Source organism: Bos indicus x Bos taurus, chromosome 26 (assembly GCF_003369695.1).
Source record: "Bos indicus x Bos taurus breed Angus x Brahman F1 hybrid chromosome 26, Bos_hybrid_MaternalHap_v2.0, whole genome shotgun sequence".
Taxonomy (NCBI): domain Eukaryota; kingdom Metazoa; phylum Chordata; class Mammalia; order Artiodactyla; family Bovidae; genus Bos; species Bos indicus x Bos taurus.
This window is the reverse complement of record NC_040101.1, coordinates 40,808,912-40,834,692: the sequence shown is the minus strand read 5'-3', so window position 1 is coordinate 40,834,692 and position 25,781 is coordinate 40,808,912. Positions and strand designations below refer to the sequence as shown.

General features: G+C 39.7%; 2 protein-coding genes across 2 annotated transcripts in view; one reads left to right on the top strand and one right to left on the bottom strand.

Annotated features, from left to right (window-relative positions):
* The first annotated feature begins 1,113 nt into the window (after window positions 1–1,113).
* LIPM (lipase family member M) lies at window positions 1,114–21,503 on the top strand. The gene is made up of 9 exons (XM_027529138.1): window positions 1,114–1,439; window positions 4,597–4,714; window positions 10,525–10,723; window positions 11,711–11,820; window positions 13,355–13,491; window positions 13,622–13,768; window positions 16,586–16,657; window positions 18,036–18,107; window positions 20,903–21,503. The coding sequence occupies exons 1-9, from the start codon at window positions 1,293–1,295 to the stop codon at window positions 21,170–21,172; spliced, it is 1,272 nt and encodes a 423-aa protein (XP_027384939.1). The 5' UTR covers window positions 1,114–1,292; the 3' UTR covers window positions 21,173–21,503.
* Window positions 21,504–22,609: 1,106 nt separating this feature from the next.
* Window positions 22,610–25,781, bottom strand: part of ANKRD22 (ankyrin repeat domain 22) — a 28,274-nt gene continuing 25,102 nt past the window's right edge. The window contains exons 5-6 of the mRNA XM_027529118.1: window positions 24,349–24,447; window positions 22,610–23,885 (exon numbers count right to left, since the gene is read on the bottom strand). Coding sequence (XP_027384919.1) covers window positions 23,808–23,885; window positions 24,349–24,447 — 177 coding nt within the window. The 3' untranslated portion in view covers window positions 22,610–23,807. The remainder of the gene's footprint in view (window positions 23,886–24,348; window positions 24,448–25,781) is intronic.

Here is a 25,781-nt window from a genome sequence, read left to right as displayed (position 1 = left end):
TAGTTATTGCAGATGATTTAATTACCAGATATCCGTCAAATTAATCTGTCAGCTACTAACTAGTGATTACAACCCCACATAAAACTCATCATCTATTTAGCTGAGCTAGTTAGAAATGACCTAAACATGGAGGATTCAGTCTTCCAATCAATGTTTTTACTCATCACTGAAAATAGAAAATATCTTAAAATTTTTTCCACATTTTAAGTAAAAATGCTTATCACTACATTGACCTTCAACCAAAGGACAGTGATCACTAAAGCCCTAGAATGTGACTGTAAAGTTTTCTGCAGACTTCATATCTTTCTACTTAACAAAATAAAGGTAAGATAAGAAATAGGAAAAAGTTCGTTTGTACCTTTGTTTCAGTTTCCACATGTAAGTGATATCATACACTTGTCTTATCTATGAAACAGAAATAGACTTACAGATGTAGAAAATAAACCTATGGTTACAAAGGGGTAAAGGGAGAGAAATCGGAATATTGGTATTAACATATACACATTACTATACATAAATATAAAATAGATAATAAGGGCCTGCTGTATAACACAGGGAATTCTACTCAATACTCTGTGATCACTAATATGGGGGAAAAAATCTAAAAAAGAGGGGATATACGTATATGTATAACAGATACACTTTGCTGTACATCTAAAACTAACACACTATAAATCAAGTTTATTCCAATAAAAAAATTTTTTGAAGAACTAGGTAAAAAGAAAATGATGCTTCCTTCCTATGTTCATATTGGGCTTCCCTGATGGCTCAGTGGTAAAGAATCTGCCTGCAATGCAGGAGACCCGGGTTCAGTCCCTGGGTTGGGAAGATCCCCTGGAGGAGGGCATGACAACCCACTCCAGTATTCTTGCCTGGAGAATCCCCATGGACAGAGGAACTTGGCGGGCTACAGTCCATGGGGTCAAAAAGAGTCAGACACGGCTGAGTGGCTAAGCACAACCAGGTTCATATTACCTGATGGTGAACAGAGATTTTTATGGGTTGTATCAGATGCACATAATTGCAGGTTGCATCAGAGAAAGTTCTTTCTACACACCAATTCATGTGATGGAATGGGAGGAGCCAGATAGTATTGGGACGCTCTGGATGGTGTTTCCATTCTACTTTATGTTCCTTCATTCCTATCAACCAAGCTTATTTAATATGCTTTGGAATTTGGAGAAGAAATTATAGCTGGCAAACATGTGAAAAAGTTTTTAAACCTAGAGGTTCTTCTGACTTTAGAATCAGTTGTTATATGACCAGGAAGAGATAAATGCAGGTGTTGAACCATGCCAAAAATCTTGTCAAGAGAATGGATTGTTTCATACAGAAACGAGATGTGGCTTCTGATCCTGGTGGCCCATTTGTTCCAGAGAAATGTGAATTCAGGACATATGCGAACTACCACTGTGGACCCAGAAGCATTCATGAATATTGTAAGTCGGGATTTTCCATGTTTGGGGGAAAGGAAGTACCTTACGTGCTTATTGCTTACAACTGTATATTATCTGCACTATGTATCATATTTATATGTGGTGGTGATTTTTGCTAGTAGAGCATAGTTGTAAAATAACATATTGTCCTGAAAAGAACACTAAGCTGGGTGTGAGTGGATATGGGCTCACCTCGAACAGTTTTGGTAAATTCAGGCAAATAATTAAATCCCTTTGAGCTTCAAATGCAATTTAACTTTTTCTTGAATTCTTAGGTTCATCCTATGAACTGTTAAATCATTGCAGTGTCTTGGGTCAAGCTCAGAGCTATGATTATTTCCATATCATCTGTGCTAATTATATTCCTCTTCTACTTTTTCCAATATTAGAAAGATGTTAGACCTCCTTTCTTACTCTCAGGACAGCCCTTTTTAGTAACATTTTGTGCCATTCTAATCTATTTACTCCTAGTTTGAACTGGTAACTCTGTTGACTGGCAATAAAAGGACCCTTATGAATGATAGAGAGGTCTTCCTGTCGGTAAAATTCATGAATGATGTGACCTCTCTAGGCATCCCACAGAATTTTTTTTGGCTTCTGCTCACATTCTTAGCTGAATTTTAATAACATTCATGGTATAGTAATACTTATCCCACAGCAGACATTGTGATGAAAGCTGAAAAGATATTATTTCATCTTCACTGTCCTATGCTATAGATATGACCATCCTCATTTTCGCAATCAAAGAACTGAGATGAAAGAAGTTAAGCAACTCAAATCAGCCCCATCCCTGGTAGGTGGTAGAACTAGAATTCAAATCTAGGCCTGCCTGAACACACAACTCATGATTGTAACCACTCTGCAACAAATCTTCCCAGGGAAGAAGAGGCTGCCTCCAGCTGAGTAAGGTCACTCTCTGTAATGTTCATGCTCCACAGCTTTATCATAGACTTAATATACCTTTATACAGATTTAAGATGCTTTTTACAGAAACTTCCTTGAATGAATTCTAAAACTCTAAATAGGCTATTGAAATATTCTGAATCTACACACATGCAAATACTGGGAATGGGTTGCCATTTCCTTCTCCGGGGGATCTTCCCCACCTAGGGATCAAACTCTCGATTCCTACATTGCAGGTGGATTCTATACCATGAGCCATCGGAGAAGCCACATAAATTAGTACTCTGAAGCATTTCTATTCTACTTCATTTAATTTATATGAGAGATTATAAGAATTTTCTATCTTAATTTGCCTCTCCATGTACAATTCTCCATGTCAAGTCCAATTGAATGGATTTTAGTCTTCGGGCTCCTGAAGCCCAAGCGTTGTGTAGGTGCTAGGCACACCCAGTAGGTGAGGCCCAGGGAGATTAGCTATATCTACAACTAAAGAGATTCTCTTCACTCAACAACCCAGAAGAATCTGTATAGGAACTTCTAAGGGCCAGAAGGATGTCTCCTAAAGATCTGGCTCAGTGATAAAGAATATGCCTGCCAATGCAGAAGACACAGTAACACGGATTCAATTCCTGTAGTGGAAAGATCCCCTGGAGAAGGAAATGGCTACCCACTCCAGTATTCTTGCCTGGAAAATGTCATGGACAGAAGAGCCTGGCAGGCTACAGTTCATGGGGTTGTAAATAATGGGACATGACTAAGTGTCTGAGCATATACACACAACAAATTCATATGGATATAATTTATCCTATATTTTGGTATACAACTTGCCTCACTCAAGTATTCTTCCAGCTAGTCTTAATTGAGCACCTGTTAGGCCTCAATACTGGGCTAAGCACCAGAGTTAAATCTAAGCATATCAAAGCCCTGAGTTCATGGAGTTAACAATCCAGCAGAGAAGACAGACACTCAATTATTAACCACAAGAGCAGTGACATCAAAAAAGAAAATGTAAAATAGAGAATTTAAGAACGTTTTTCTGAAGAAAGATTTCTTAACCTGAATTCTGAAAGATGAATAGGAGTTACTTGAAGGGGTAGGGGTGATTTTTAATTACAGTAGCAGCTAATGCTCTTTAAGTCCCTACTATGAACCAGTCAATCTTGTTGGTGTCACATGTGAATTATCTTTTTACATTCTTTGCAATAATCCCACAGAATGCAAACTATTGTACGTGCACGTCTGGGTGCTCAGTTGTCTTTGAGATCCCACAGGCTGTAGCCTTCCTCTGTCCATGGGATTGTCCCAGCAAGAAAATGGAGTGGATTGCCATTTCCTCCACTAGGGGATATCTTCCTGACTCAGGGATCAAATCTGCATCTCCTGCATTGCAGGCAGATTCTTTACCACTGAGGCACCCAGGAAGCCTGAATAAACTATTGGTGTAGCTAATTTATGAACAAATAAACTGAGCAATAGGGGCAGGTTAACTAAATTTCCTAAGATCACACAGTTTATATATTAGTCCAAGAGTCAGGATTTAAAAACTCAAGTGGTGGGACCCCACAGCCTTTCCCTTAACTACTATGCCCTTTTATCCTGTATACTACACTGGCCACTTTGCACCTGGCTTTCTCCTCTCCTGTTCCTTTAAAACCAGCAGCTAATAGGAATAATTCCCTCCTCCTCTAAGTAATGACAATGGGCAGAAACTGAGGATACTTAGGAGATTTGGCAGCTTTATATTCTACAAATGCATTGGAATTACCTGATTCCTAACCTGAAGTGAGTCAGTAATATTTAAGTGCCCTGAACGTTTCTGACACATGCTCAGGTTTTGGAATAAATGTTCTTGTCCAGTGGTTCTCAAATGTTAAGAGTGCATCAGAATTTCCTAAGAGACTTGTTAAGACCCAAATTGCTGCACCCTATCCTCAGAGTTTCCAATTCAATAGGTTTGAGTGGAAACTGATCATTTTGTGTTTCTACCAATTGTCTAAGTGATGCTATGCTCTTGGCTCAGGGCTACACTTTAAAAACTATCCTTCTAGTTCAATCTCCACATTAAAGATAAAGAAAATGAGAACTGGAAAAGGTTTACTTTTTTTAAAAAACAATAATCTAATTAGCTAGTGAGAAGCAAGGAATTTCTTGTCTATTTCTTCCATGCTCAAGAAATCTACTTTTTACTTTATAATCATTGAGAACATAACCATACAGAACTGAACTAAAAAAAAATTTTTTTTTGCTTTTTCTGTAGAGTGAAATCATCCAACATAAACGTTATCCTTGTGAGGAGTATGAAGTCTTAACAGAAGATGGATATATCCTTTCTGTTAACAGGATTCCTCAAGGCCTCGTGCAACTTAAGAAGACAGGTATGATTTCCCCTATATTATCCCAACGTCGCAGTCTTCCCTACAGTAAAGAATTCCTTGTGATTTGGGTATGTAGAAAGAAACATGGATTTTTGGTACAGACTGGGCCCATTATTCCAGCCAAAAAGTGGCTTCAGCTCCTTCTTAATTCCCATCACCACTGCCCCACTCCCAATTATCTCAAATAAACAGTGAGGTATGGTTTTTTGTGGTTTTTTTGGCTGTGCTGAGCACACAGGCTTTCTCTACTTGCAGCACACAGGTTTAGTTGCCCCTCAGCATGTGGGATCTTAGTTCCCTGACCAGGGATTGAAACCACATCCCGTGCATTGAAAGGAGAATTCTTAACCACTGGACCACCAGGGAAGTCTCTAAACACAGAATTTGCTTTTCAAAAAACACCTTCAAGAAAAGTTTATTTTTTATCCCTTCTAGTAATTAATTCATTCCCCCCAATCCCTCCTATATAAATATTCTAGAATATCTCCTGATGATCTCTTAAATCAGATCAGATCAGATCAGTCACTCAGTCGTGTCCGACTCTTTGCGACCCAGGCATCGCAGCACGCCAGGCCTCCCTGTTCATGTCCAACTCCCGGAGTTCATTCAGACTCATGTCCATTGAGTCAGTGATGCCATCCAGCCATCTCATCCTCTGTCGTCCCCTTCTCCTTCTGCCCCCAATCCCTCCCAGCATCAGAGTCTTTTCCAATGAGTCAACTCTTCGCATGAGGTGGCCAAAGTACTGGAGTTTCAGCTTTAGCATCATTCCCTCCAAAGAAATCCCAGGGCTGATCTCCTTCAGAATGGACTGGTTGGATCTCCTTGCAGTCCAAGGGACTCTCAAGAGTCTTCTCCAACACCACAGTTCAAAAGCATCAATTCTTTGGTGCTCAGCCTTCTTCACAGTCCAACTCTCACATCCATACATGACCACAGGAAAAACCATAGCCTTGACTAGACGAACCTTTGTTGGCAAAGTAATGTCTCTGCTTTTGAATACGCTATCTAGGTTGGTCATAACTTTCCTTCCAAGGAGTAAGCATCTTTTAGTTTCATGGCTGCAGTCACCATCTGTAGTGATTTTGGAGCCCAGAAAAATAAAGTCTGACACTGTTTCCACTGTTTCCCCATCTATTTCCCATGAAAATAGATCATAGCAAACCTTGCTCACAAAGAATATAAACTACAACATGGCATCTGATATCCACCCTAGCACACTATATTCCCCATCCAGATAGTCTTATAAATATCCTGTAAATATTTAAGATGTTGCTTAGCTTTTCAGTAAAGTCTTTTAAAGAATTGAGCACTATATGTGTATTTTAAGGTTTTGGTACATGTTTCCATTGCTCTTACAATCTCTTTTTTTAAACAATGATTTTCAGCCACTGTTGGCTTTTAAGAAGTTCACCTTCATTACTAATTAAAGTATACCCATCCTTCAGCTACATTTGGCTCTGTTCCTTTTAAAAGGCGAGAGCTACGTTTACAGCAGCCACTATGTTATCAGTCATGAGTACAGATAATGTAATTTCTTACTGTCTTCTTTCCATGTACCAGGTACAATGCTAAATTCCTTTACATTAATCCCATTTAGCTTTCATAATAATCTGAAGAAACTGCCACTCACAGAGGTTAAATTACCCAAAGAATCTCTGCTAGTACTTGCTAGTATGTTGCAAAACCTGCACTCAAATTAAGATTCCTGTCTTAACTAGGACCAGAAAATGCTGAATGAATGCTATTTGGCTTTGGTATAAAGAAGCTTCAGGGTTCTATTTTACTCTAATTTACATTTGTACAGCTTTTTCAAATAATATATCTTCATTTTATTTTTTTCTTTGGAGTATAATTATTTTATAATGTTGTTACTTTCTGCTGTACAAGGAAGTGAATCAGCTAGATGTATACATACATCCCCACCCTCTCGGACTTCCCTTCCTCCCTACCCCAATCCCACCCCTCCTAGGTCATCAAGGAGCACCAAGCTGAGCTTGCTGTACTATAAAGCAGGTTCCCACTAGCTATCTGTTTTACACATGGTGGGAACCTGGCGAGCTAAGTCCATGGGGTTGCACAGAGTCGAACACGACTGAGCAACTCAGAAGAGCACACAGCACAGTGTATATATATCAAGCCTCATCTCAAAATTCACCCCACCCTCTCCTCCCCCTCCCCCACCCTCTCCTTCCCCCTCCCCCATGTCCACATATCAATTCTCTAGGTCTGTGTCCCTATTCTTGACCTGCAAATAGATATATCTGTACCATCTTTCTAGATTCCACATATATACATTGTGAAGTGAAAATCTCTCAGTCGTGTCTGGCTCTTTGTGACCCCATGGACTATACAGTCCATGGAATTCTCCAGGCCAGAATACTGGAGTGGGTAGCCTTTCCCTTCTCCAGGGGATCTTTCCAACACAGAGACTGAACCCAGGTCTCCTATATTGCAGATTCTTTACCAGCTGAGCCACAAGGGAAGCCCACATATACATATTAATATATAATATTTGATTTTCTCTGACTTACTTCACACTGCATGACAGACTCTAGGTCCATCCACATCTCAACAAATGACCCAATTTTGTTTCTTTTTATGATTAATATTCTATTGTGTATATATACCACACCATCTCTATCCATTTCTCTCATGATGGACATTTAGGTTGCTTCCACATCCTGGCTATTGTAAATAGTACTTCAATGAACTTTGGGATACACGTGTCTTTTTAAATTATGGTTTTCTACTGGAGAGGGTGTGGAGAAAAGGGCACTCTTTTGCACTGTTGGGGGCAATGTGCAGCTTTTTTTCACACCAGCTAAATAGCTATGCTTTATATATGTCCAGCATGCCCTTATGTCAGCGCTTTTGAACTTCCAGTTCTCTCTCTGGAACACAGTTTCATCAGATATCCATGCAGTTTGCTCTGGCCTCTCTTTCAGGTCTTCTGCCATGTTCTTCCCTAACCAGTCTGTTCAAAAGAACAAACCCTTCCCAACTATGGATATCTGGCCCTTTATCCTGATTACTTTTCCTTATAGCCCTTAACACCTTTGATATGATAGATATTTTCTCGTTTGTTTATTAACTGTCTCTCCCAACCAGGATGTAAACTCAGCAAGAAACTTTATCAGTTTTGTTCAAGGGTATAACCAGTGCCTAAAATAGTGCCAAGCACATGGCAGGTGCCAAATATATGTGGAATGAATGAATGAATTTTTTATAAATAAATGAATGGCCTGGAGATAGAAAGAACTTTTTCACTAAGCCCCATGAATCCTAGAGGGAAAGCAAGCCACAGTTCTTCCAAGCAGTCAGGAGACTGCGGCCTTTCACAAGCTTAGGGGGTTACCTGCAGCACCTATTCATGGATGGAGTTTGTTTTCTTCAATACTGTTTATTCAGACTGTTTCCTCATTGCCCAGGCAATTGGAGTTCAAGGTGAGTGAAAGTCACTCGGTCATGTCCGACTCTTTGAGACTCCATGGACTACACAGTCCATGGAATTCTCCAGGCCAGAATACTGGGGTAGGCGGCCGTTTCCTTCTCCAGGGGATCTTCCCAACCCAGAGATCGAATCCAGGTCTCCCGCGTTGCAGGCGGATTCCTTACCAACTGAGCTACCGGGTGCAGAATACTCCCCTCTAGTGGCTGATGTTGTTCCTGCAGCTCCCATTGGCCTCTTCAAGGAAGAAATCCCCCAGCAGTGATGGAAAAGGATTTCTCACCGTCTCTTCAAAAAGAGGGCCGATAAAATTCATACTGAAACAACTGAAAGATGTCTATAAGTTTGTGACAAAAGCCTTTTTTAAATTTTATTTTCTCAAGTAATCGTTGTTAGCTTCAAATATTTACATCAAGAGGTGAAATAGGCTGGGCCATCTTCAGAAACGATAGATCTTTAAGCAGCCCTTACACACTCACCTGCTAGCTGTAATTTAAATGAAAGCCCACGACTCAAGGGGAAATCTGAAATGAAATAAATCATTTCTAAGCCAATTCATTCACTAGGTGAACCATAAGTACAAAGCGTACTGCTAAGGAGGACCAAGCTGGCCCCAATTAGGGGAAACGTCCTTAGGGCTCCAAAGAGGAGCACTGATTCGCCTTGATTTGATCACCTGTTAAGGTCATCTCCTTGAGGGTTAAGAGGATGAACTCAAGGACCAGACACAAAGGAAAACCTAAACTAACTCTGAGTTCCTTTATCCTGGCCTTGCAGTAGCAGCCCTCGAGTTCTCTCTCCAGAAGGACAAAATGAGGCAAACAGCATTCATGAAGATTGCCCAGATGCTGAATGAGTTTGCTATAGAAAGGCCTTTGTCTTATATGGAGGCTCTGAGTATGGACTGAGTATGGACTCAGTTCACTGATAAGAACTGTTTACTGAATGACAAGAGCTACTAACTTTTAAGAGGTCAGGCATTTCCATTTTGGCAATATTTAGCAATGATCACTTTGCTAAGGTGGTGTCTGCTGTTTTTCTACCATAAAGTTCATATTCTTCACTCTGGAATTCATAAATAATTTGTGAGGAGATATTTTCAAGATATGTAAATATCCTATACCTATTCAAACTTTTACCCACTAATTTTAGCATCCATGGATGAATTTAAACACCATCCAAGTTTCCATATTCCCTGGTGGCTCACACAGTAAAGAATCTGCCTGCAATGCGGGAAACCTGGGCTCGATCCCTGGGTCAGGAAGATCCCTGGAGAAAGGAATGGCAACCCACTCCAGTATTCTTGCCTGGAGTATTCCATGGACAGATGAGCCTGGCAGGCTACAGTCCAGAGAGTCACAAAGGTCAGACACAAATGAATGACAGTTTCACACAGATGCTGTAACTAAGAGTTTTTTCCTCCCATAATTACTTGTTTATTTTTTTCTTGGTGTCAATATTAACTCATACATTTTTAATTTATTCAATGGGATGTAATTTATATCATCATTATTTATTCTGATGTTAAAACTTTCACGTTTAACAGTTGGAATTCCTTCAAGCTGGCTTGCCAGTCCTCTTGATTTGAAAGATCTATAATAATTAAGCCATTAAGTGTATGGTGTGTGTGTGTATATATATGTGTGTGTGTGTGTGTGTGTAAATATCATATTTATAATTACACAAGTGTATGTTTATATATTATTAATATAGTAAACATATAATATATTAAATATATTTGTATATATTTATATGTGTGTATATTAATAGTATGTCAATAATTATATATACTTTAGAATCCTAATTTTAAATTGTATATTAATTTTATTGCTCAGTCACTAAGTTGTGTCTGACTCTTTACAGCCCATAGTATACATTATTGATATTATGATATTAATATACACATATATTTATATATAATTTTATAATATAGCTTATTAAAATATAATAACATTATTTTCTTATTTGTATATGATATTTATAATTATATATAATTAAATTAATTCTATACGTTCTTCCTGGGGCACTTCCAATATCCTCTGACCCCAGACAAGTCTAACGATAATGGTAACTACACAAAAGCAACAATAGAAGGCAAACGTTATTGATTCTTTCTCTGTGCCAGACATTCTGCCATCTGCTTCTTGTGCACTATTTTACTTAATCATAACAAAAATACTATTTTCTTCATGAGGAAATCAAGGCACAGAAAGGTTAAGTAACTGCCCAAGGTAATCAAGTTAGCAAACAGCTGAATCGAGGTTTGAACACAGGTCTGTCTAACTTTAAACCTTCAAACACATGAAGGGATAAGGCAGGTGCAGAACATTACACGCTGTTGAAATTCACTTTTCTGTAGGTCCCAGACCTGTGGTGTTACTGCAGCATGGCCTGTTGGGAGATGCTAGCAACTGGATTTCCAACCTGCCCAACAACAGCCTGGGCTTCATTCTGGCAGATGCTGGTTTTGACGTGTGGCTGGGAAACAGCAGAGGCAACACTTGGTCTCGGAAGCACAAGACCCTCTCCATAGACCAAGATGAGTTCTGGGCTTTCAGGTATATGTAAATCTTGAGAGTGGAGGTGAACATGGATATCTTTGGGAGAACTGAGTAAAGAATTAGAGCTCCTGGTATTAGGATAATTTACTTTGGTTGGCCCATCAATATCCCAACACTATGTCCCCTAATTGTCATAGTTGACTAGTGATTCTCTGGGGGCAGTAAATTGAGTTCCTCAAGTAGAAGGTTGGTATGGCCAGTGGGATAAGAATGCTGGTTAGTGTCAGGTGATGGAGACTGGAATGGGAGAAATGTAGGTCCATTTCCTTGTAGATGGATATCCTGGGACTGACTCTTCCCTAAGTGAGGACTCCCACCCCCAGAAGATGATGAGGACAGGCAGTGTTAAAGATATACGGGGAATGAATAAGCCTTAGGGGCCATCAACTTGGTTACTATATCTCTCACACTCTTACAAAAGTTTTTTTAATGTTTTTATTTGAATGATCTTTTGATATTCAACTTGCTGTTTATCCATTTCACCAGAGAAGGGACCCTGCAGCATCTTTAATACATTTCATATAAAGAATCTGCATGGGAATTCTCTGGCAGTCCAATCATTCAGACTTCATGCTTCCACTGCAGGCAGTATGGGTCTAATCCCTGGTGGGGAACTAAGATCCTGCAGGTCACCTGGCATGGCCTCAAAAACAAACAATCTGGTTGGCCCTGTTCTATTCTGCTAGTCGAATAACAAGGACACCCCCACCAGGAGGTGCAGCTTGTGCTCACTGAATGTTGATTAAGATGGTTATTTCTCTTTGATAATTTCTAGAGAAAACAGCAGTTTGCTAACAGCCCATGCTCCCAGAGGCACCCACGTATCATGGGTTTGAAACAAGTCCATCCTGAGTGTTGTGAGGAACACAGTAACAAGCTGATGGATAGGACTGACAACTCAAGGGTGTTTGTAAACCCTGGGGGGCTGCTTTTGTTTGTTTCTGGTTATAATTTTTCATACAACTTTGTCTTTTCCCCTTGTAGCTATGATGAGATGGCTAGGTTTGACCTTCCTGCAGTCATAAACTTTATTTTGCAGAAAACGGGCCAAGAAAAGATTTATTATGTCGGCTATTCACAGGGCACCACCATGGGTAGGTTCCAAAAAAAATCAGGTTTGTATATTCAGGAGAAATGTGAGCGTATATGAGCACAGCCAGGCCAGGCATCACACACTTCTCTCAGATCTGGCTTCTTCAGGGCCATGAGATTCTGGTTTCTCCCTGCCCACCCTCCTGCCCCACAACATGCAAATATCAGCTTAGACAGAGAGTATGCAGGTGCTTTTGAAATAGACACATAGTATTTCAAATATAATGGCCATGCCCTGGCTGTCTACAATAGTATTTTCCTCCCAAAGGCTCTAGAAAGATTGTCCCTTTGCAATCTGGGGTATTAGTCTCTATTTTATAAGTATGGAAACTGAGGCACAGACTGACTTTACCAATATCCCATACCTAGTCTATGGGCAAAAATAAGAACTGGAATCCAGTTCACTGGACGACTTTTCTACTAGTGTGTGTGAAAGTTGCTCAGTCGTGTCTGACTCTTTGCAACCCCATGGACTATACAATCCATGGAATTCTCTGGGCCAGAATATTGGAGTGGGTAGCTGTTCCCTTCTCTAGGAGATCCTCCCAACCCAGGGACTGAAACCAGGTCTCCCACATTGCAGGCAGATTCTTTAGCAGCTGAGCCACAGGGAAGCCCAAGAATACTGGAGTGGGTAACCTATCCCTTCTCCAGCAAATCTTCCCAATCCAGGAATCGAACCAGGGTCTCCTGCATTGCAGGTGGATTCTTTCCCACCTGAGCTACTGTGTTCCAATTTGGGCTCCAGAAAAGCTGGAGATCCAAGAAAACCAGCAAAACTCTGTTATCTCAATACCCATTATGTTAGAGAACATACTTTTTATCAATAAACAAGAAAATGTCTCTCAGCCTTGATGTCTCTCACTATAAAGATTTATGAAAAATACCTCACAAGCATCTGAGAATTAAGTAAGATCCATGAAACTCTCCTGCAAAGTATCTAACATATAGTTACCTCTCAAAATACATATTTTCTCAAAATCCATATTATTGGATTCAATAATTTAATAATTCACCGAAAACCTAGTAATGGGCAGCAAGTATCCTATACATCAGAGGAAGCTCAGAGATGCGGTTGCTGCTGTTGTTTTTGCCTGTCAAGGAGCTTATAATTTCTCAAGAGAGTTAGAACACACATAATTACTTAGCTGCTGCTGCTAAGTCACTTCAGTTGTGTCCGACTCTGTGCAACCCCATAGACAGCAGCCCACCAGGCTCCCCCGTCCCTGGGATTCTCCAGGCAAGAACACTAGAGTGGGTTGCCGTTTCCTCCTCCAATGCATGAAAGTGAAAAGTGAAAGTGAAGTCGCTCAGTCGTGTCTGACCCTCAGCGACTCCATGGACTTCAGCCTTCCAGGCTCCTCCATCCGTGGGATTTTCCAGGCAAGAGTACTGAAGGGGGGTGCCATTGCCTTCTCCAATTACTTAGCTACTAAAGAACAAAACAATTACTGAAACATCTTGATAGAAGTTAAATAAGCATTTTATTTGCTCTAGGATATTCAATATCCATGTTGACATATTTCTTTTTTGCAGGCTTTATTGCATTTTCCACCATGCCAGAGCTGGCTCAGAAAATAAAAATGTATTTTGCTTTAGCACCCATAGCTACTATTAAATATGCAAAAAGCCCTGGGACCAAATTTTTGCTGCTGCCAGATATGATGATCAAGGTATGTGACTCCTCAGAAAATTCCTTGCCTATGCACAAGAGTTTTCCAGTCCATTGGCTAGGAAATATGCTTTTACACTAGAGACACTTCTTTTTTACTATAATGACTATTTCATTTCATGTTTTTACAGGGATTGTTTGGCAAAAGAGAATTTCTCTACCAGACCCGATTTCTTAGACAGTTTGTTGTGTACCTTTGCAGCCAGGTGATTATGGATCAGATTTGTAGCAACATCATGTTACTCCTGGGAGGATTTAATCCAAAGAATATGAACATGGTAAGTGGCAGCCTCGTCAATTCTCAGTGTCCCAGAACAAAGCAAACAATTATTAGTCTCTCTCCTTGAGGGTGAGCTAATGCCAGGGAAGATTTAGGGAAGTGATGCTCCAAGAAACTCAGTTTTCTTCAAATCATGATACTGTGCAGAAAATACTTCAGCATGGGCTGAGTCAAGTTTAACATAACAGCATGACTACGCATTAACTCCATAGATTCAAGATTGAAAAGGTCTGAAAACAGCTTTCCTACAGTGAATTAACATCCACAAAAATATGTGATTAGAACCCATAAGTCGAAAGAGAAAACTGCTGTGCACCATCCATGTCTTCTTTTTACTCAGACCTTTCCAGTTTGTAGTTTAAGTCCTGTGATAGGCTGTCTGGGAGTTTCAGTTTGGCTAAGATAGCTTCCCAGTTCTTCCCAGGTGGTGTTAGTGGTAAAGAACTTGCCTGCCAATGCAGGAGATGTAAGAGACACAGGTTTGGTCCCTGGGTTGGGAAGATCCCCTGGAGGAGGGCATGGCAACCCACTCCAGTATTCATGCTTGGAGAATCCCATAAACAGAGAAGCCTGGCAGTTTATGGCCCATAGGATCGCAAAGAGTCAGACACAACTGAAGCAACTTAGCACACACAAGGCATAGCTTCCATTTGGCAAGCATGACAGTGGGTTCCCCAGGAAGCGTACTCTGAGATAGAGATTCGTGTGCAGAATGATTCAGGCTATGGCCTTGGGATAACACATAGGAAAGGGAAGGCAACAGGACTTGGTAGATCAAAAAAGTCCAGCTGGGATGTAGCCTCAGTGGGAACCTCAGTTGACCCTCTAGGGATCTGTAAAGATGGGATGATCCTTCAGAATTGTCCCAAGTTAGCATGAGAGGGCTGGGTCTTTATAACCCCCACAGACAGCACCAGTCATGGGGAGATGGGCAGTGCAGCTCTCTGCAGAGGGGACAGTTCCCCAAGGACACCAGACAGTGGAGGGCTATCTGTCAACAGCTGGAGGCACATGGAAGATTTTTTTGCCTTTTTTTTAATCAAAAATATGATGAACAGCTATCATTTGATAAGCATTTCATTGCATGCCAGGCTATTATTCCCTATAACAACCCTATGAAACAGGTATTATCAATATTCCCACTTTGCAGATTAATAACCTCACATTTAGTGGATTAAGCTATGCTCTCAATTTCTCCTAAAAAATAAACAGCAGAAGTGAGATTTGAATGCAGTCTCAGTTAATTACTTTAGGAAAGCTTTCTAAAAGATAAAGTCAGATGTCTAATGAGAAGCTTTTCTCAGATGAAAAATTCAGGTGCTTGGGATAGGTTTAGGGGCATTTTTTAATTATGTGCATGTGTAGTTTTCTAGTTCATGGATAAATGCTGGGACTTTAATGATGTTCCCATTTCTGCGTTTGACACCCTGAAGATTTGCTCTTCAGTTCAGTTCAGTCACTCAGTCGTGTCCGACACTTTGCAACCCCATGAATAGCAGCACGCCAGGCTTCCCTGTCCATCACCATCTCCCGGAGTTCACTCAAACTCACGTCCATTGAGTCCGTGATGCCCCAGCCATCTCATCCTCTGTCGTCCCCTTCTCCTCCTGCCCCCAATCCCTCCCAGCATCAGGGTCTTTTCCAATGAGTCAACTCTTTGCATGAGGTAGCCAAAGTACTGGAGTTTCAGCTTTAGCATCATTCCTTCCAAAGAAATCCCAGGGCTGATCTCCTTTAGAATGCACTGGTTGGATCTCCTTGCAATCCAAGGGACTCTCAAGAGTCTTCTCCAACACCACAGTTCAAAAGCATCAATTCTTCGGCGCTCAGCTTTCTTCATAGTCCAACTGTCGCATCTGTACATGACCACTGGAAAAACCACAGCCTTGACTAGACGGACCTTTGTTGGCAAAGTAATGTCTCTGCTTTTCAATACGCTATCTAGGTTGGTCATAACTTTCCTTCCAAGGAGTAAGTGTCTTTTAATTTCATGGCTACAGTCACCATCTGCAGTGATTTTGGAGCCCAAAAAATTAAGTCTGACACTGTTTCCACTGTTTCCCCATCTATTTGCCATGAAGTGATGGGACCAGATGCCATGATCTTCATTTTCTGAACGTTGAGCTTTAAGCCAACTTTTTCACTCTCCTCTTTCACTTTCATCAAGAGGCTTTTTAGTTCCTCTTCACTTTCTGTCATAAGGGTGGCATCATCTGCATATCTGAGGTTATTGATATTTCTCCTGGCAATCTTGATTCCAGCTTGTGCTTCTTCCAGCCCAGCATTTCTCATGATGTACTCTGCATATAAGTTAAATAAATAGGGTGACAATATACAGCCTTGACGTACTCCTTTTCCTATTTGGAACCAGTCTGTTGTTCCATGTCCAGTTCTAACTGTTGCTTCCTGACCTGCATACAGGTTTCTCAAGAGGCAGGTCAGGTGGTCTGGTATTCCCATCTCTTTCAGAATTTTCCACAGTTTATTGTGATCCACACAGTCAAAGGCTTTGGCATAGTCAATAAAGCAGAAATAGATGTTTTTCTGGAACTCTTTTGCTTTTTCGATGATCCAGCGGATGTTGGCAATTTGGTCTCTGGTTCCTCTGCCTTTTCTAAAACCAGCTTGAACATCTGGAAGTTCGCAGTTCACACATTGCTGAAGCCTGGCTTGGAGAATTTTGAGCATTACTTTACTAGCGTGTGAGATGAGTGCAATTGTGCAGTAGTTTGAGCATTCTTTGGCATTGCCTTTCTTTGGCATTGGAATGAAGACTTCCATTCATGTCCCACAAACTACTCATGCTTTGTTACAGAGCCGAGCAAATGTGTATGTCGCTCATACTCCTTCAGGAACGTCTGTGCAAAACATCCTGCACTGGAGCCAGGTAAGGGCGCTGAGTTTGTACTCTTTGTTGAAGGTGTTTGTGCAGTTTGTCTGGAAAAGTCAGTGCTCTTCGGACAGCCCAGGAGTTGTTTCACCTTTATTCCAAGATGACATGTGATTCTGTCAACACTATTTCAACTGTGAGTTTGATCTAGAAAACTGAAACTTTTCAAGATATGGGAGGAAAGGACTGGCCCTAGGACATCTTTAGTAGACTCCTCAAAATGTGAATGTGAATCTCTAGCCACCTCAAAGATAAGACTGGAGATAGGCTTTTCCAGCAGGATGGCATGGTCAAGTAGAAATAAAAATGCAAATGCAGGTCTAATTCCCCAGAGAGGCTTCCACGGAAGTCCTCTGTGCTGAAGATTGCATCTGGAGCCGAGGAAGGAATGTCCTGATGAACAGTCATGGAAACTATCTCTAGGCACAGTGTGGTGAGTTTGTTCTGCCATCGGTTCAAGGAACAATGTGACTGCTCGTTATTCTTTCACATGTGAAGAAGCAACAAAACTAATATTGCTCATTATAGATGATACTATAGAGTGACCCCAATCGGCTGTGGGAATGACAATGCACACAGTACAGAGAGTTAGAACCTCACTAACCTTAGATTCTCACCTATTAAAAATGCCCCCGGAGAAGGGAATGGCCACCCACTCCAGTATTCTTGCCTGGGAACTCCATGGAAGAGGAGCCTGGTGGACTTTAAAGTCCAAGGGGCTGCAAAAGAGTCAGACATGACTGAGTGACTAATGTATATACATATGTACTAAAAATACTACTTTGTTTTTGAAAATGAGAGACTTTTAACTCAACAAAAAGTTGTAATAGTGATGATGACATTAATAAATCATAAATACTGGTAGTGTCCATTTTTCTAATTTAGAACCTAGTCGAATTGTTCTTCAAAGGTCATTGTTATATTTTGGTAGATGTGTGTGAGAGCAAGAGAGAGAGAGAGAGAGAGAGAGAGAGAAGAGTGGGGAGAGGCATTTTATCATTAAAATTAAAGAATTCTAAACTGGATTAAGTGTTGGTCATCTTCGTCCAGAGTCACTACATTGCACAACTGTAGGGGGTACTCTCCCACTGTAGGTGTGTGCAGGATTCCCACCTACATAGACTATGATGGGGATACACTTTCTGGGGTTGTATAATATGGTGGTCAAGTTCTGTAGCACATTTTTCTTCCTGAAGGACCTTATTCTTGTCTTTACACTCTCCTGAAGATTATCCTGAAGTTGAATGGAAAGCAGCTTCAGGCTTTGTCCTCTGCTTCCCTCATAACTGCAGACTTGGCAGCATGTTTTCAACCCTTTTCCCACCTTTATCCCTTAACACATTTGAATGCCATCTAAATTGTTGTTTCCTTTTAGGCAGCGAATTCTGGGGAACTCCGGGCATTTGACTGGGGTAGTGAGACCAAAAATCTGGAAAAAAGCAATCAGGTAAGAAAATCAAATACCATCTGCTGAAAATATATCCTTTTGAAATGCATGAGAGAAAAGTTATACTGGCAGTTTATTCTAGAAATGGAAATAAAGTATAAGAAATCAAGTAGAATAGAATACTACTCAGCCATAAAAAAAGAGTGAAATAATGCCATTTGCAACAATATGGATGGACCCAGAGATTATCATACTAAGTGAAGTATGTCAGAGAAAGAAAGGAAAATACCGCATGTTATCACTTATATGTGGCATCTAAAATACGACACAGATGAACTTATCTACAAAAGAGACTTACAGACGAATAGAACAGCAGACTTGTGGTTGCCAGGGCGGAGGGGTTAGGAGACGGACTGACTTGAAGTTTGGGATTAGCAAATGCAAACTATTATATATAGGATGGATAAACAGCAGGGTCCTACTGTATAGCACAGAGAACTCTATTCAATATCTGGTGCATATAATTGAAAAGAAAATGAAAAAGAATATATATCTGAATCATTTTGCTGTACAGCAGAAATTAACACGACATTGTCAGTCAACTATGTGCATGGCACAAAATAAATTCTTACGAAAGAATTCAAGTAGAAAGTAATTAGTTCTGGTTCAACTTCATTTAAGGATATGAGAAAGTTTAAAGCTTTGACAAGAGACTTTTAGAAGTTAAAAAAAAAGACTGTTATAATGCTTAGGAGAACTTTTCTGATGATGCTGCCTCTGTGAGCAAGGGACTGGGCCCCCTAGGAGCAAGACTGGGTAGACAGTGAAGGGAAGGGTGTAGTCTGGTGGCTGCTAGAAAGATCTTTAAGATTTAAAAACAACAATGACAACAGAAAAAAAAAATTAAGGTGGCAGGAGTGAGGTTGGTTCATGGTACAGTAAAAGGAGTATTAATAACAAGTAAGAATTACTGCATTAGTTATGCCTCTGCCCTACAAAGTTGTGTAATGATGGCCAGACTGCTTTGATTCTTCAGGCCTCAATCTGTTTCTCTTTAAAATGAAAATTATTGGATGAGATAACTTGTAAGAATTCTCCCTGGTTACACTTTTAATGAATCTGTAATCTGCAAGTGAAAAATATGAAAACATATTACCCAAGAAAATGTGTGTGTGATCAATGCTATGGACTAAAATTTAAAGTAAAAGTAATGGGCATCAAACTTTTCTGAGCATAAAATCTTCACTGAAGTTTATTGGTTAGCTTGTATATGAATGTAAACAGATATTGACCACACAAACATAAAGCTGGAAGGAGCAGAATACACACACAGGTGGATCTTTGAGAGTCTCACATCATACTTAGCATCCACTTTTCTATAACAGTCTAGATATAAAAGTCTAGGAAACTGGAGAGACCACTGCAGTGCCACTGAAGAGCAAACTCTCAATCACGAGTATCAGCTATATATTTTTAGATCCTTCTTGTTTCCTAAAAGATAGCTTTAGAGAAAGCATACCAGTTCCAAGGTAGATTTAATTAATCAATATTTAAGGTCATGAATTAGAAAGTGAAGCATGCAAAAGGGGTGACAAAAAATGTCATGGAAAGAAAAACACACATACCAAAAAGCATTATTACACAAAAAGATATCATAGAGGCACACAGCCTTAGAGCCAGTCCTGATATTCAGGCCAATCTTTTCACCTGTTAGATGAGAAAAACATAGGTTCCATAGACTATTCCAACCTTCCATATCTAAAGTGAAAGTGAAGTCGCTCAGTCGTGTCCGACTCTTTGCGACTCCATGGACTGTAGCCTACCAGGCTTCTCTGTCCATGGGATTTTCCAGGCAATAGTCCTGGAGTGGATTGCCATTCCCTTCTCCAGGGGATCTTCCTGACCCAGGGATCGAACCCAGGTCTCCCACATTGTAGACAGACGCTTTACCGTGTGAGCCACCAGGGAAGTCCTTTCCACATTTAGTTACTCTATTAAAGTGGATCTGACCACAAACTTGGATGAAGACCATATACATATGTCTTATTATAACTCACAGTATCAGATGCTATTCCTTCAAATTCTTAAAAGCCACAAAGAGAAATAAAGACTCCCAGGATTGGAGTCCTGGGTCCAGGGTGGATTTTCTGAGAAGTGGGCCTGGACATTTCTGTTGAGAGTTCTTGGTGTTTATTAACATCAAGGGCTCTCAGCCAGCCAAACTGATCTGGTAGTTCTGTTTGAATAAGAGAAGATCTCAAGAACTAGGAATCCTAGATATCCTTTCTCTGGGTGATGGGCGACTAGAGCAAGGATCTAATTCTTACCACTTCTAGGTTCAAACTCCCTAAGTTTCAGTGCCATTGGCTTCCCCATGTTTCTTGAGACACAGGACAGAAAACCCCTGTGAACAGCCAAGTCCTTCTCAGTAGATTCCATCCTCTTGCCTTTCTCTGTACAATCTTTTCAATCTGACCTCATGAAATGTTGTGAAATTATCTTTGAAAAAAACAGGAGTATTATCTTTTAAAGGCAATTTGTATATTAAATATTTACTAATAGGAAGGGAAAGAATTGAACATGCAATGCCAAAGGTGCTAGGCAATTGAGATGTTTTCTCATTTAACTTGGTAAATTATTCCAGGCATCATCCACATTTTGCAGATGAAGAAAACGAGGTTAAATGAGGTTGAGCAGGAGTTGGCGTAGAAACTCTCAATGCAGTTTTGTACGGCTCCAGTGCCCATGCGCCTTTCATCACAACACAGAGCACATTTACTGAGTTTATTAGAAAAGTAAATTATGAGTTTGGATGTCCAAATGTTATACAGTTAAAAACTATTTATTTTCTCTAGCCAACTCCTGTAAGGTACAAAGTTAGAGACATGACAGTCCCTACAGCAATCTGGACTGGGGGTCAGGACTGGCTTTCAAATCCGGATGATGTGAGAACACTGCTCTCCGAGGTGACCAATCTCATCTACCATAAGAACATTCCTGAATGGGCTCACGTGGATTTCATCTGGGGTCTGGATGCTCCTCACCGTATGTACAATGAAATCATACATCTGATGAAACAGGAAGATACCAGCCTTTCCCAGGGAACTATCAGTGTGAGCTTGTGAAACACCTGATACTAACTAGTCTTAGAAAAAACCTCAAGAATGATGGGGCCAAGAATGAAAGATATGAAAGATTTTCAGCATTGGAAACCCACCCTATTAGTAAAAGGGAGGGCAGAGATTGGGGTTAAGATTGTATTCATTCCTTCAGATTTTTTGCATTTGAGGCTAAAACTGACATTTGATTTTTTCAGTTAATTGAACCACTCATTGGGGGAACACAGTTTTCATGTACTATTGTGTATTCTGCCATCTTGAAAGGTAGGTGTTAGCTGACAGCTAGGAATTATCTAGTCATTCTTTAAGTCATTCAAATAAACTTCCCTAAAACTTTTATTCTTGTCTATGAGCCATATTTTTGGAGCAATAAAGTAAAATGATGAATTGGAGTCAGAGGTCTTGAATCTCCAGATGGTTGCTGAATTTGAAAAAATAAGTTAGATGTTTTTACCTTATTGCTACAGAGACATAACACTATTTCAGGAAGCCAAGTTGCTTTAACCAAAAAAGAAAAATCAATGTACAGTATAGATGAAAAGGCCAAGATTCATAGCTGAGAGTCAAAGAAGATATCTTCTAGGATATTTATGAGTTTTTCCAATAAAGCATGTGTGTGTGTTTCAGTACCTAGGTTCTAGCTCAAGCTTCTTTGATAATTTACAGGTTGTTGCTAGGAGACCTACTGGCTACAAATGTCTAGCCCAGTTTTCTGCCTTCAAAAATTAAACACCAGGAATAAAGTTTTTAAAATATCATGAACATAATACAACATTGTGCTTTGATCTTAACAAAGGTACTGTTATTAGACAATCATACCCAGTTCAGTTCAGTTCAGTTGCTCATTCGTGTCCGATTCTTTGTGACCGCATGGACTGCAGCACACCAGGCTTCCCTGTCCATTGCCAATTCCTGGAGTTTACTCAAACTCACGTCCATTGAGTCAATGATGCCATCCAACCATCTCATCCTCTGTTGTCCCCTTCTCCTCCTGCCCTCAATTTTTCCCAGCATCAGAGTCTTTTCAAGTGAGTCAGTTCTTCACATGAGGTGGCCAAAGTAGGAGTTTCACCTTCAACATCAGTCCTTCCAATGAATATTCAGGACTGATTTCCTTTAGGATGGACTTGTTGGATCTCCTTGCAGTTTAAGGGACTCTCAAGAGTTTTCTCCAACACCACAGTTCAAAAGCATCAATTCTTCTGCACTCAGCTTTCTTTATAGTCCAACTCTCACATCCATACATGATCACTGGAAAAACCATAGCCTTGACTAGACAGACCTTTGTTGGCAAAGTAACTCGTTTATAAATCTGGATTTATTTCTTTAGAAAATTGTTCAATTTTCACACAAAGACAACAGTTATGAATTACATGGTATGGTGATTTTGCAGAACACTGACACCAAACTGAAGGCATACTGGCAATTTGTTGGAAGTTTCACTTTTTTTTTTTTTTAAATCTTCAGAGTCACCTTATAGCTCAGTTCAACGTGAATGGATCTTAGATAATGTAGTAAGAGACATTTAAGGTCTTCAGAATCTATATCTACACACAACTACTTCCCTCAAAAAGTATGTGCTTAAGGTACTGTGCAGAGTTCAATGAATTTTCCTGGATTTTATTTTTTTATTAGACCTTTGTTCTGTTTGGAGATGGTAAATCTTTCATTCTTAGACTGCATTTGTTACTACATACTGTGTAGTCCATGGCTAAAAATAATCAAGATGCAGTCTTGCTTTGTAAAAATTCAATCATTTTTAAATATGCTTATTTCTGTTCTGTTTCACTGACAAAGAACTTGAGACAGATCTTTCAATGTTCACTCTCTCTCCTCTAGAAGTTTAATCCAGACGCCACCTCATCACGTAGTTCTTTCTTGTAAAGAATTATTTATTCAAATAATTTACAATATTTTAATTTTATCAATAAAAAATGCACTAACAAGATTAGTAACTGCCCTGCATTCACAAGAGAATCATAAAAATATTTTTGAACAAACAACTTGATAGTCATATAATCATGTTTGAAATCAAGACGGCTCTAATTTGTAAACTGATAGCAAAACATCTCGAGATGCTGATACAGTGGCTCTTTGTAAGGCAAAAAAAAAAGCTGACTTGAAGCATTTGCCAATATTTGTTGTTGACAACTGATACATGATTTTGTTGAAGATGGAATATTTACATATTAATCTCTAAACCTACACACATACATATACCATTCTGTACGAATATATCTGCTTGATTCTTCGTCTTATTACTCAAAGGAGCCTCAGAGGAACAGTTTGTCTTTTGGGGCAGGATATGGACGGGACAGCCTCTTTATAAGAGCAGTGCAACTGAAAAGACAGAACACTGATCCTTTCCTTCAGGAGAGATTGACTTTGAAACATCACCTTTTTTTGACTGATGTGGAGAGTCCAACATTTTTAGTGTCTCCCCCAGAAGGATTGTGACCACAATGAACTCCACTGAGCAAAAAACATTGGAAATACAAAGCTCTTCGAAAATGTTACCCATGGCAACCAACCTTATCCCCGTACCACGGGTGTCCCCAGAGTGAATGGTCTGCAGACCCATAGTCCAAGACTGAGACACAATCCAGGCCTTTTACTACTTCTTCATATGAGATCTCAAAGACTATGATGCTTTCCTTAGCATTAATTCAATCTGGGAAAATTTTAATCTCTGTGCAATATCCAGGGAAGTCTCACCATCCTGAGAAGAAAAAGAAACTGTAGTTATCGCCAAGAAAGTCAAATGTCAATGCAAAGGATCTAGTAAATAGTTTAGTGTGATTGACTCAGGCTTGGCAAGGGCTTTGAATGTCACTGGGTTCTAACTTTTTTTTTTTTTCTAATTTTATTTTATTTTTAAACTTTACATAATTGTATTAGTTTTGCCAAATATCAAAATGAATCCGCCACAGGTATACATGTGTTCCCCATCCCGAACCCTCCTCCCTCCTCCCTCCCCATACCATCCCTCTGGGCCGTCCAGTGCACCAGCCCCAAGCATCCAGCATCGTGCATCACTGGGTTCTAACTTTAATGGGATAACTTGACTCCTTAATAATTTGCTATTAACAACTTCAGGGGCAATTTATTTATGTCAACACAAGGCCAACGTTAGAAGGTGATGCTGCTGGAAGGACCTCAGACCGTGGTCCACAGATCCTTACCTTATTCTTTATCGTGGGGTTTGCACGGGCTTCAAGGAGCAGAGGAATGAGCGTTTGGTTTTTCATTTCACAGGCATAGTGTAGTGCAGTGCAGCCATACTGAAACACAAAAGACCAACAATACAACGGCTCCATCGGAACCTTACACACCGTACGTGTGGCTTCTTCAGCAAGTACTTTTCATATTTTGTCTTACACCGCTAAGCCAAACCAACAGTCTGCAAACCATCCACGTGCAATTGCATTTCTTGTGCTCAAAAAGCCTGTTCTGCCTCAGTGTGTATATTATCAACATCCTGTAAGTCATCCATATCGTCCCTTCTTGTTTTCTGTTGCAGACTAAACAAATTCCGCTTATAAAAGGCTGATGCTGAACTATCCCAGGGTTTCTTTCTACAATTCTGGACAATCACCACCTTGATTATGTTACCATCTTTTCTCTTAAAGAGTTCACAAGTTTTTACAAATATCATCCTTTATGGTTCATAATCAAAATGCCTCCAGTCTGAAGAAGGTTGCTGGTGCTCAGATGTTATAGCATACCTACGAGATCAGTGCTGGTCCACATGGTCATTGCTCATCCTTGCTTTGTTGTAGCTTATATTATGTTATAAGCTTATATTATTATATTATATTATAGCTTATATTATGCTATACAATAGCAGATCTACTGCTGCTGCCGCTGCGTGGGTCTAATTTAAAACACTAACTGACAGTCAAAGGAAATTTATAGCTGAGATATTCGTGCCCCAAATTTTGTCTTTTAAAAAGCAGCCAAATAACTATGATTTTGAATAATAATATTCAAGAAGTGAAGAAATAGTATGCTTGACTGTCAAGACTAATAAAATTGACTCTGGATCTTATTCCCCAGAAATTCCTCTAAGATCATAGGAAATAATGCTGCAAACACTTATTTTTTATTAAATGATAACATGTTAAATGAAGATCTGGATCTGAGTTTTTCCATGTGAAATAAATAGGATCTAATTACCTAAAAATGCAATATACTACATTATTTAGATTTGGAAAATGGACCTTAATGTTTAGATGGTTTTTGAAAAATAGTGGGGAAAGAGTGTGTCTGCATGTATGTGCTTGTGTGTATGCAGAAATGTGATTTTTCTATCAGAGATGGAGAGAGACATAGATAGTGAGAAAAATGTCCTAGGGAAATTTCAGTCATAGGCAAAGTTGTAAACCTTTTTTAAGGGAAATTAAGTTTGCAATTATTATTACGAACACATTTTTTAAAATAGATACATTCTCTGTTGACTCATTTATATGCATCCTTGGTGTAGCAAGTTGAAAATCATCAACTACTAAGTTAGAAACTAAGAAGCTCTGGATGAAATGATCTTTCAAGACATTACACGTGTTTTACATATTTTAGTTGTACAAATAACACTAAATAAGCAGAATCTTGAATTAGA